Source organism: Cheilinus undulatus, linkage group 19 (assembly GCF_018320785.1).
Source record: "Cheilinus undulatus linkage group 19, ASM1832078v1, whole genome shotgun sequence".
In the NCBI taxonomy this organism is placed as follows: Eukaryota; Metazoa; Chordata; class Actinopteri; order Labriformes; family Labridae; genus Cheilinus; species Cheilinus undulatus.
The window spans coordinates 25,380,678-25,393,868 of NC_054883.1; the positions used below are offsets into that span (position 1 = coordinate 25,380,678).

At 37.6% G+C, this 13,191-nt stretch overlaps 1 protein-coding gene across 3 annotated transcripts in view; it reads right to left on the minus strand.

Moving 5' to 3' along the window:
- Positions 1–13,191, minus strand: part of nup58 (nucleoporin 58) — a 30,744-nt gene that overhangs the window by 4,948 nt on the left and 12,605 nt on the right. Inside the window, exons 12-13 of one of the 3 annotated variants that reach the window (XM_041814672.1) lie at positions 3,907–3,990; positions 1,010–1,108 (exon numbers count right to left, since the gene is read on the minus strand). The exons of 1 other annotated variant lie outside the window; for it this stretch is intronic. In XM_041814672.1, coding sequence (XP_041670606.1) covers positions 1,010–1,108; positions 3,907–3,990 — 183 coding nt within the window. The remainder of the gene's footprint in view (positions 1–1,009; positions 1,109–3,906; positions 3,991–13,191) is intronic. One more of the 3 variants, XM_041814673.1, reaches the window with a different exon arrangement.

Below are 13,191 nucleotides of genomic sequence, written 5' to 3' on the forward strand. Positions count from 1 at the left end.
AGCATAACTTTTGTTTTTTATTTCTGGTGCATTATCATAATAAGATGAATGTCACTCGCTCACATCATTCGTAACCCTCTGTCTCTTGTGCGTGAGCTACCACACTCAGGTGTGGCTGGCATGTCACCTGCAGCTGCTACAGTCAAGGTTGGCACAAGGCAAACACAGTACAGGTGGTGTGAGAGAAGTGCTGCCTTGAAGAAGAGAGAGAGCCTGTGAACGATCCTACATGCCATAAAAGTACACCCAAAGCCGTACAGAAAGAGAGAGTAGCGTCTAGAAGTCCAAGTGTAGAGTCATATGGTTTATGAGAGATGTGCTACAGCTCTTCTGCTGCTATTTTTGCTATACTTCAATCACTAAATTAGTCTTTGATACAGATGGCATAAAAAATACACTCAGGATATACTGCGCTATGATTATGTCAATTCTTGCCAGGTAAAACGTAAAGTAGCTGCACAAATACAAACAGAAACTCATGCATAATGATGCAACATGCTGCCACCCTGTTGAGCCAAGTTTAGACATGTATGATTGTACAGGCTTCATACTTAAACCTAGGGCTGACCCATAAACTAAAACAGCACTGTACTGTAAAATAATGATTGAAAAATACAAATTTTCAATTACAGCTACATTGCTGTGATCACTACTAACATCACGGCCCCTATGGCACAGCTGGATATTCCAATGTGACCACCAACGTCATGCCAAAGGTTTTCAAAGTATTCAGAATGTTACAGTGTTGAGTGTTTGAGCTCAGCATGTGATGTTTGTAAAAATCCATGAGTAAATGTGCTTTATAATTGTGTTCTCATTATCCATCAGAAAAGTAAGTTATCATTTTCTCCAGACCTATTTTTAGCTTCATGAACTGTCTCACTGCAACAAATTCTTAGAAAAAACAGCACTTTTATGGAGTAAACTTGCAAGCACAAGCTCGTTCCTTATGCTCAAAGATTTTTGGGTTGGCTGGCTGTGAGGGGGGGTGTATACATCACATATGTACCTGCACTCAGACTGCCTCCTGTGGGCTTATTGGTGGAGGAGAAGGCAAAAGAAGACCCCCCAGTCCCCACCCCACCAAATCCTGGCCCACCACCAAAACCTGTGGAAGAGAGTGACATGAAGTCAGTTTGATCTCAGCGCACAGCCTCAGAAGGAATTAACACAAGAAACAGAGCAGCAGTTAGAAGCAAAATAAAGTTCACAATCCAATAGGGCTGGGCAATACATCAAGTCCTTAAGATATATAGATATATTTCAAATAAAGACAATATTACTTATATCAATACAGTTCATGATGATGTGATTTCAGGAAAGAAAGAAAAAAATCAATGTCAGGCTACAAAAAAAGAATGTATCTATTTAAAAGGTTCAACCTAAATGGGGTTTATCATTTTATCTATATAATATGTTTAAGGATATTTATATTAACTATTAAAAGCAAATAATACTAGTACTTGTTTGGTATGACAGCGACAAAAATCAAAGTCTTAGATATGAAATATTGGGCTATTTATTTATTCTTCCTTCAAAAATTTCAGGCAAACTGTCCAAATTGTACATATACATTGTCAAAAATTTGAGAAGTAAGAAATGTTTTTTTTTTCCCTTTTTAATCATTTTTTAATTTCATTTTTACATGCTGATGGCATGCAGCTGTACCTGTATGTTAAAGCAGTACTTGTGTGCCTTTTCTTTGATAAGTCGCTAGGCTGAGGCTTTATTTAAACTTCAAGAAAAAAGTTAGAGCATGCCAAATTTTTCCTTCTCAAATTCTCTGAATTTAATCATCCTTTGGGGGCCAGATGGGAAGCTGCAGGGGGCATGATCTGGCCCTCAGGCCTCCAGTTGATGATCACTGCTCTAGAATGACCTACCTGAGGAAATCAGGCTGGTTGAATCTGTGCTTTCCTTTAAGTCACTTTTAAAAACATGTTTATTCAGAGGGCTTATTCCCGACTTCATGTAGGGGTTGAATACACTGTCTTTAAAATCTGCTTTTATTATGCACAAAGATGGTGCGTAACAAAATTGCTCCCATGGAATCTGCTGAATTTAATCTAAACTGCTCTGCATGTCTCATGTTCTGCAGAGCACTTTGTAATGTCTGTTGTGAAAAGTGCTTTATAGATTAAAAAAATATATATATTATATCATAACTGGGGAGGAGTGAGGGAAATCCGTGCTACTTGACAGTTCAACCCAGTTTTCCAAATCTTGCAAGTATATTTATGCAATTATGCTATCTTTTGGTGAAAATACGACTAAAGTTCATGAAGTCCACAGGCTTTGCCAAGATCTGATAATTTTGAAACATGTGGTGTTGAAGAGTATGACAACCTCAGTAAACAGAAATGAGGCTAGTATCTTTGAACAATTTGGACAGTGTATAGAACTGTGCTTGTACTTTTTGACAATTAAAAAATCGTTCATAATTGTGTAACTAGGACTTGCATTTTTGTTGCTGTGTCATCAAACAAGTTTCAATACAATTCAAATTGTATTGAAACTTGTTTCAATACAATTGTTTCAACTATTTGTCATTTCTTTACAGAAAAAAATGTCCATTCAGCTAAAAAATATTGAGTTATGATTATAAGTCAATATTGCCCAGCTCTACTATATAACCAATATAGCAGTGTGCACAGCTGAATGGTGACTGCAAAAGAAAAACAGGATTCAAACTAAACTGCATGGCAAAGCAAAGGCCAAAGGGAGAAAAACAAGACGACACACCAGCTACAAGAGAACACACAGACTTTGTGCGTTCAGACCACCCAAGTCCAGACAGCCATGTTACTTTGAACTGGTCTGATGAGAGACATCTTAGTGAAAAAGACTGGTGAATATTTTGGGTCAATTCTCCTCTCAGCTTTTAATGAGCTGGTAAATTTTCTTGTGGTGTGAACGCACTTCATTTCTCACAAAAGGAAAAACAGAAATTAAACTGCCAAGCTTTGATTGCACCATTTTTCCAAACACAGACACGTGCACCTTAGAAAATTAGAGTAGCATGGAAAAGTTGTTCTTCTATAATTTGATTCAAAAAGTGAAACTTTGACATCATTCCACATTAATTCCACATCATCAGTTTACATGTCTTTAGTTCACTTATCCTTTTTTCTGTGATTCCCAGAAGCTCCTTTCAAAATAAAAGCAGGTTTTTAGCCAAAAAGAAATAAAGACGCCTTAGTTTAAGCACCAAAGTTCCTGCCATAATTGTTAACCTTACCAGGGTTACTCAACTCCTGAAAAGTGTAAATGCTACCACATTAATGGAGGATCTCTGGATGTCAGTGAGCCATTTTGTACATGCGCTCCTACATATTCATAGTGCATAAAAGTTATAAAAAACAGTCTATTTAACAGAATAAGGACTTTGAAGCTGTCTCCTAGCTTTAAGTCATGGTTTTAGACTGTATTGTTGTAGCATTGCAGCACTCGCTGAAATAATCAGTCTAATGTCAACATCATAAAATACATCTCTCTTCTCTAATCAATTCACTGGGAACAATTCATTTAGATTGTCCATACTTAAAAACTTTGTTTTGTCATGCAAAATAATTTAATCTTAAAAATGCAATACATCATGGTGATCAAAATGTAGCAACTGATCATGATTTTAAAAATAATATTTTTCGAAACAGAATTGAGCTTACATGAGCCATAGTCTTAAAGATGGGTAAAAAGGAGGGAAACACTTTACTGTGTAATGAATCTGAAATATAAAAGTTTCACTTTTTGATATAAGTTGTGCATAAAAAAAAAGAACTTTTCCACCATATTCTGGCTGTCTGAGATGCACCTGCACACAAAGCCGACTCCTGCTTTGACACAAGAAGTATGAGGCGAGGAGGAAGGGAAAAAATAAAGGGCATTTGGTAAAGATGGGGGTAATACCTCCGAGGGTAGAAGAGCCCAAGCTAGTGCCCACTGCTGAGGCAAAAGGGTTTCCAAACCCTGCCCCCAAGGGTGCCTGGGTCCCTAAGGCACAGAGAGAGCATAATATGCTTTACTCCTCTGGATGTTTATGTGTGGATGAATTATGCTTTATGTATTTCTTTAACAGAACAAAACTGGTTCAAATAGAAGCAGACCTTGTGTTTGTTAGATGTTTGTTTCCACATTTAACAAGCCAACTATTTCTCATGAAATCACACTTTTCTCTAAAGATATTAAAACTCTATTTTACAGCATGATGTTAGCTTCCTGTAATTGGAGCAGGGAGGCAAAGTTGGATCCATGTGTGCAGTTTAGTGAGGTTTGAACACCACTGAGGATGACTGAGTACAGAAAACTGCAACCCACACACCTAAACAAACCATAATCCAAAGAGAGGAGTTGGACCCAAACTGCTACCACAATGGTTAGCAGGTAGCTAATATCTAGCCACATTTAGCTTGTCTACTCTAAAGTGGCCTTGATTGTGTGAGATTTGGAGTTCTGAGAGTGGAGACTCATAATCTGTCATTATGTGTGGGATGTGTGGTTAAGATATTTAAGTGTGTGCCAAGCTTAACCCCCCAGTCCCCACTTACATGGAGCTTTAGATATCTAAACCTCATGTCCCTGCAAAATCAAGCACAATCTCCTGTTTCACAACTGTAATGCATAAAGTTATGCTAAGCTATGCTAAGGTATAGTTTTAAAGAACCCTCAAATGTAACTATAATCAGCAGTACTTTTACCTTTAACTGGGTTCCAACACACTTTTAAAAATCAAATTTAAGACTTTTTAAGACCTGAACAGAGAAAAATTAATACCACTTTTTGCACGGTAACAGTACAAATGAGAGGCATGAAATTAAAACCAGACCAGGCCTGAATGGACTGTTTTAGAAGTGTCAAATGGTACAGGGCAAAATACATTTTTTGGGTCATAAATGCCCAAATTTGATGATTTCTGGCACATTTAAAGCCTCTATTCTATCAAAATACAGTATATTGATATTAATCATAACATTTGTGCAGGTATGCTGCACTGATCCTCAACAGTTTGACGGGTAAAAGAATCAGTTAAGACTTACTCAAATACAGTTGGGCTGCAATGATTTTTCAGTGAGCAATTTCGGTATCCCAGATTTTAGAGAGCTGGACAGTTCACAAAAGTTAAGTTTATCAAACCATAGTGAGGCAGAAAATCAGAGACGGATATGGGGGAAATTGAAAACATCCAACACTGAATTTCCTGAATAATTGAGTAATTTTGTGCGATAATTTGTAAAGGAAGAGGATTAAAATCATATGGTTGGCTGGAAAACAAGGATTGGATAAGGACATTGTCTTAGTCAATGCGCCTTCTAGAATTTAAGACCTCTCACTGGAAAAAAAAAAAATCTGCCTTTTTAAGGTCTTGTATTTCAAATGTGCAATTTAAGACTAAGACTTTTCAAGGATCTGCAGGAACCCTGTTTTAAACTGGCATTGATGCTGCTAGTTCTTTCACTCAGAAACTTGTCTTTTTTAAGCCTATATATATATTTTTTAATGTGGTTAAATTTTGCAGTGCTTCCAATTGGTCTGCGCCTTTAAAACATCTTCGGTGGAACAGAAACCAGGACAAACGTTTCTTTGTTTAAAAACTGATTTATTGTCAATTTTATATGCAATTCCACTTACATAAAACACAAACAAACAGTTTAGAACAGAATTGATTGTTAATTGCTAACTGCTACTGCATTTGACAAGTTTCCAAAATTTCAAGATTTCTGAGAGTGAATGAACTAGCATACGCCAAGAAAAGAAAACATCACACAATTATTGAATATAGCTTAAAAGGCACACCATATTATATATTAAATATACTGTATCAACAGGCATTGGTTATATAAGTTCAAACACATTCATCTACAAGGAAAAAGCACTCAAGATTAAAAAAAAAATGTGGATTTGGCATCTATGGCTGCCTCAGTGTGAACTGGGAAAAATCAAGAAGAATCAGTGATATGGTACAGTTTGGAAGTCAGAGTTATCAAGTTTCTTCCAAGCCTTTGAGAAAAGTACTGCGACCTTTGTAGGTTGGTGTTACTAAACACTAAAGCTATTTTTTATTTTTATTTTTTTTTAACTGCTGAATTTTCTGTGGTTTACATTTGCTTATAGAACACAAAAACTACACCATGAATTATTCTACACATGAAGACAGGCTACCTTAGTGAGGCTGGCTACACACAAGTTGAAATTAGGATTGATTTGCCTCTCATGATGACTGGAGGGCGTGGACTGATTTCAGGCTAGTCGCAAATTTCCAACTTTGAGTTTGTTTTATTGTAAATGTACAAATTTATGATCTCAAAAGTTTATGTTTTTTGTCAAAAAAAAAATGGCTTCTTTGATCAAGAGTAATCTTTTTTTAAATCTTACGTGGGCTCTAATATGCCATCATAAATTGTTTTTCTAATCATGATTTTAGGAAAATATATGCATATCTCATTTTGACAATGTCAGAGAAGACAGAGTCCCGCGCCCCCTATGATCTTTGGCGGTAACCATAAGGGTTCCTGGTCCCCTGGTTTGGAGCCTATGTATTAAAGCTCCATTTGAGCCAACAGAGACACTGTACAAAGTCAGCACACTCGCTACATAGGTGTTATTATGGATGTCAAATTTGGAGAGGTAAGAACATGTTTTACCCGTGAGGGTGATGATCGGTTAGTTATCTGGCTGCTCTTTAAGGTCAGAGTGAGACATGCTGATGACTGGACTCAGACTGAGCTGTTGTCTGTCATACATCACTCTGTTAAGCCAACGGGGCAGTTTTGCCAGTCGTGGCTACTACAACCCAGTGCATGCATTTTAACTGATGATGATGGTGTTGCAAAAATCAATTCTATGCCTGAAATTTTACTGGTGACTGTACTGACACCCGTTAACCGCCCACAACAGTCCTCCGTGGTTTTTTTTGTTCTGTAGTCACGTTTGATCACGCCAGCTTCTGTAAGATGTAACTGTGGAATCTCCACTGTGAAATGGTCACTACAAACAGCAGGTGTGTGATCTCACAGTCTCTGAATCATTTAAAGAGTATTATAATGTTGGACTGGACTATAAGATTGTAACATTGTCCAGTGTGTAGCCAACCTCAGGTGAAGTGACTGGTCAACTTATCAAACCAGTGTGGTATGAATAAAAGCCCATGTGTTAAATTGTAGTACCTCAAGGAAGCCAATGGCAGAAAAATCTTCGAAAGGGGAAAAGGGAATGTAAAAGTTAAACCGAAAGGATCAGGGGAGAATAAGGACCATCAAAATGGTCTGTAACAGCCAAACATGCTAAAGATCAGATTCCAATTTTCTGTATCCTGACCAAGCTGGCCTGTTTTTGGAAACTCAAAATAATGAAGAAAAAGAGATTAAATATGCAAAACACTCTGAATAATCATTGAGTTTAGTTAAAATTAACTTTCATAGTTTAGCACTGTAGGTGAAATGTGGTTTTAGTTCTGTGCCAACCATCAAAAAATAAATTACTCCTTCACTGGTTTTCATGAAAATAAAGTAGTCAGCAATTGTATACATGTTACTGAGTTATTCTAAAGATGATATCAAACAAATAGGGATAAGAAGGCAAAGTAGACCATCACCTTTAAGCTCAAACCCCTTTGATCGATAATTTGTCTGTGGTGAGAGTCAACAGAAATGTGGAAGACAAGGTGTAACTAGACAAAAGTCAAAACTCCTAAGAGTATCACTTACAGACATCTGCCTCTGTCTAAAACTTCATCCCAAGCCAATAAAAAGTTCAGAGCACTTTAACAGAGGACTGAACGTCCAAATCAGCAGCTTCTCTTGCAGCTGTTCTATCAAGACTTAAAGGGATACTTCATCATTTTGGCAAATTCGTCCATTGCCATAATTCCTATAGTCTTAGTAATAGGTTCGTTACCTTTAGTTGTCAGTGCAAGCTATTTTTAGATCGGCCGCTGCCGAGTTCAGACCTGCTGTGCCAACTCAATGTAAGCAGACTGTATTCCAGCTTTCCCTCATCAAACTCATCAAATACACAATCCAACAACTCAAAACACTCTTGTGGACAAGTTGTGACCTGCACATTCACCACGCTATGAAATAACAACGTATAATTATGTAACATTACGACGCATGAAGCAAATACTCGGAACTATTTCTTGAGTAAACCACTGGGCGGAGTGACAAAGTGCAGCACCCATGTCTGGAGTGTAGTTCCGGCTTTGCATTTAGCTTTAAAACATCTCCGTCTTGTAATATTCCATGATTATTTCATAGCATGGTGAATGTGCAGGTCACAACTTGTCCACAAGAGCGTTTTGGAGTTGTTGGATTGTGTATTTGATGAGTTTGATGAGGGAAAGCCGGAATACCGTCTGCTTACATTGAGTTGGCACAGCAGGTCCAAACTCGGCAGCAGCAATCTAAAAATAGCTTGCATCGACAACTAAAGGTAACGAACCTATTACTAAGACTATAGGAATTATGGCAATGGACGAATTTGCCAAAATGTTGAAGTATCTCTTTTATAAGTTAGATTTGAGGGAAAATTGTAACTAGCAGCAAAAGAGCTCATCAGTGATCACCCACATTTTTGGCTGTTGTGGTTCCAGAAGTAATTCTCCCTTTTCAAAACCTCCACTGACATTTTGCAGAATTATTTTTTATCAATACTCTTAATCCTAAAATACAACCAACCAGCTACACTGATGATAACAAAACATTTGATTTGGCAAGAAAACAAGTTGTGCTGTGCTTTACAGCTGAGAATGATCCATGAAGCTGGCCCAGCTAATCCTGAATAAACACTGCATCATTCAAAATAACACGAGTGAATGCAATCCCGACATTTAAAATAGCTTTAGCCTAATATGACGCCCTTTGATATGTTTATTTTACAATGAATCTCAGTAGGCATCACAAGATTACTGATCTCCATAGAGAATCACAGCTGTCTTTTAAAAATAAGCTATTTTGGTTTGATAAATTATATTTATATACTGAATGACATCTCTTTCACACTGCTTGAAAATTGACTCACATTTCAGCAACGTATGACTTCTATTGTGGATGTCCCTCCTCATATCAGACTTGCAATCATTTTGAGTTGTAAGGGAGGAGAGTTTTAACATTTGCAAGGTAACAGCGGGCTACACCAATAAGATATGCCACTGTGACACAGTAGAATTGTGGGTAGTGTAGTGCTTTTGCTTGAAGGCTTTTGCCTTCAAGTGTGAATAAACCATGTTCTTCCCAACATGCATTTATTTTTAAATGAGGTTAATATTTTAACTTGTGTCTTCTACATTATGTGACACCCAGGTAGCTCATGGTGAGTCTACCTTGGATGGTAATGACATTATAGGTAATCATATTTACTATGGAGGAAATGAATGGGATTTTTACTTCCAGATCCACACTGCTGAGCTCAATATAGATATGAGCTAGAGAGTAAAAAGAAAACTACTTCCTTCTGTCACAAAAACGTCATCTGAATCCAACACCAAGAATCCTCTCTACACTTACCAGTGAGAAATAATACCCCACTAAATACAATCTGACTGCAGCAATTTGTACTTCTAAACTACAAACTTGTTGGACTGAGAAGTCAGACCAATGAGAAAGCAAGAAACTTCTCCCTGTAATTTCCCAACAAATGAAAACCAACTCAGCTGACAATACCTGAAATAACAGCAGTATGTTATACTTGTAATTAGTTTAACTGCAGTGTAAAATGATCCAGCCCTGTGATGCTGACAGTAGCCCTTGGTGAATCAGCTATAATCAAGTAGTATTATGACCACTTCAAACCAAACACTCTAGATGCAGGATAATGCACAGGTTATCAGCCTCTTTACACCTAAAACAACTGAACTGAAAGATTAGTTTTAGTCTAAATACACACTCCAGGTCATTAAATAGCTTGAACATCAGTCCTGAGTCTTTTGGCACCTGTCACTTCATGCCCATTTAAGCACACGTCTGTACAAACTTTTGGCTGATACAATCAACAACTGCAACGAGTACTAACTGTCGTTCAAAGATTCTTTCTGAAGTAGCGCAACCCAGCTGCATGGTAATAACCTTCTGTCTGGATACTTCAATATGCTTCTCCAATTATGCACTATGTTACACACATCAAACAAAAGAATACAAATAAATAGGTAAATAAATACTGACAAGGCAAAGACATCCACTTGAAATCAGGCTTAGTCCAAAAGATGACTGAATCAGATTCTAGAGAATAAACACTATTTGGCAGGTGAAATGGAAATTTTTCTAGATATTATCACAGAAGATTAAAAGAATAATAGTAATAATCACCTTGTGTGTACCAGTCTAAGACCCTGCATTAACATCAGTGTTGGATGATGGATACCAAGTTGCAATCCTTAATGCTGTATGTGAACACACTTCAGTGTAGACTGGAGATGATTTAATACATAGCTGAGCCTGCATACAGGGGTCATCTGGGATGCCTTCATCAGGACTGGTATGATAGTGCAGACTCACCATACATGCATTTCAGACTGCTCTGTCAAATAATGTAATCTACAGCAGAGGGCTGCATTGGGAGTGGAATCCTGCAAATCTTGCAAGAGAAACGGTTTTTACATTGCTGCAGGTGGGAGGAAGTGGACAAAAAAACTGCTGCGTGTCCCGTAGCATCGATCGAATGTCTTGGCAAGCAAGTGTTTACTATGATGGAATTACACAAATGACAAAAATGATTTTTACTGTCCTTTTTCAGTGACATCAATGCCAGTCTGTGGGTGATTTTTTCATTTATAACAGAGACAAGCTCTCTTTAAATCACATCTCCATACTCATATCAAACAAAATAATGCAGGAGATGTGTCACACATTGGTGTTAGAATCATTCACTGAGAAAATCCTGTTTTAATTGCTGTTATTTGTCAGTTGTAGGCACCAGTGCAGTGTAAACATGTTTAAATATGGGTCTCTGTCTATGCGGCCAAACGGTGTGATGCTTTGTTAAAGCTCCACATAAAACTGTGCGCACCAAAACAGCTTTAATGCTCCAATTGATGTGTTGTTGGTCTATCACCTTACATATGCACTAGCACACAGAGACACTGGGCCATTACGCAGCTAACTTGGGGGGGGGGGGCACTCATTTCCAAACAAATTGGCCTCATTGCATTATGCATCTAATGACAAGGTAAGTAACAGCACAGCATAATTCAAGCGATAAGTTTACTGTCTGTGAAAGCTGATGGAAGTGTCCTGCAGTTTTCATGACACATAAACTTTCCAGAGATCAGGAAACAATTTCACCTCTGTATGACTTAAAAATAAATGATGTGTAAAGAACATTGGAAAATATTACTAGGACTTTGCTATTACTAAGCCATACCAGGAGTTAAATCAGTCTGAGGCTCTCAGCTGCATTTTTATCCATGTAAGGCATCATTGCGTATGACAATGTTTGAGTGTTGTGGTTGTTTTCTTTGAGTTTTCCTTCTTTCAAGGAGGAAACTTTGTCATAGTGGTGCTTAATAAAATTAAATATGCAGTCAGTTATTCTGAATGTTTTACATGGATTGTCAGAATCGGTGCAGGATGTGGGTGGGACTGGTCACGCCTGTTGTGTGTGCAGACGGGAATGGATGGCACATGTTGCAGGGGCAGATGGTAATGATCAGAAATCAAGTGGGATTAAGGAAAAACTCTGGAGTAGGGCTCTAATCTACAGTATTCCACCAATAAATAAAAGCATGGCTTGTTTCAATTTGTCCAGCCTGGCTTGTCACTGGTCATCTTGAAATGAGGAGTCATTGTATTCTAACCAGCAACACAATGGGTGTTTAAAAAATAGTATATCCACATTTTCTTTAAATGCATGTATATGGCAAAATGAGGGGGAAAAGCTGTTAAAAAGGCACCTTGCCTCTTAGCTTGTGGCTAATTCACACCCATTTTTCTTGTCAGCAGCTTCACTGTACACAGCATGCTGGGATACCTAGCTGTTCTTTAACAGTTTTCTTCCTCAGCTTCTCATACACATGCATGAAAGGACCAGGGAAACCTTGTGGGCTGCTGGTAAGACTAAAATGACAGCCTAATCCAAGACAAGTGACCAGTGAGGCTAGACGGACATAAACACACCTCTGTAAGCTTGAAAGCCATGGAAATAATATATGAGCTGTTATTTGCATAAGAGGCAGGCAAGTGAGTTCCAGTCTCAGGCCATAACAGCAGATGTATTGTTGAAAGTTTTAACATACATGGTAAATTGCAGTCACCTTGGTATCCTGTTACTCAGCAACAATGCTAATGCAAAGAGAGTCCAATTTTCAGCAAATGCAGCCTGTTCCAAAAGCTAGCAGTACATGGAGTTATAAAAGAGTGACCAGAAATCTGTTCAGCTTTGTATGAAATGAAATCGGACGAGAAAAATGTCCTCAGTAGGCAACGAGGTATTGTGCATTTAAACCACATAAGTGGATTTCAACTATTGTGGCAACAGAGCTTGTATGTGAAGGGCTTTTCTCTGAAAATGTCCAAACAATGGCTTGGTGAGATATTCCCATCCCTACTTGGCACATAATTAACACAGGTTAAGGAGCAGCTCCTGTATGTGGTGCTAAGTGATCAATAGAATGCAAATGTTCCAAAATATGATAACACTCAAAGTGCCACATTCATAGTCTGTAACAACTAGTTGCTATCAGATAACAGTCTATGCAGTGTTGATATTAAAGTGAAAAGGAAGCAGCTAAACATTTTTTGTAATTTGCTGCATGAGATTTGAATAATGCTGCCCTTTTAAGCCTATCCAATTTGAATATTGCTTTTAAACTTTTGAAACAAATCTGCATTTTTTTTTTACAAAAAAGAAAAAGAACACTGCAGAAACATGCTTATGTACATAGTAGCTTTGTTTGTTCGTTGTAAGTGGGTGCCCTGATATGCCTGTAAAATGGCCTACAAACCAAAGCCTACAAAAAAGGCTGAACATTTTCAACACCTCAGAGATGTGGCAACAACCAAAATGAACATTACTCTTAAATATCATTTAAGTTTTAAAATGTGTAATAAAAACATTTATGTGCCATTGAGTGCTAAGGTGACAAACCAAAACAACCTCCTTGGTTTTGTGTTTACAATCAGTGTATACAGCTCATCTTCATGTATGCCTTTTACCAATGTTGAATAAACAACATATCAAACTTTTAACAACTATTTAGCTTATATT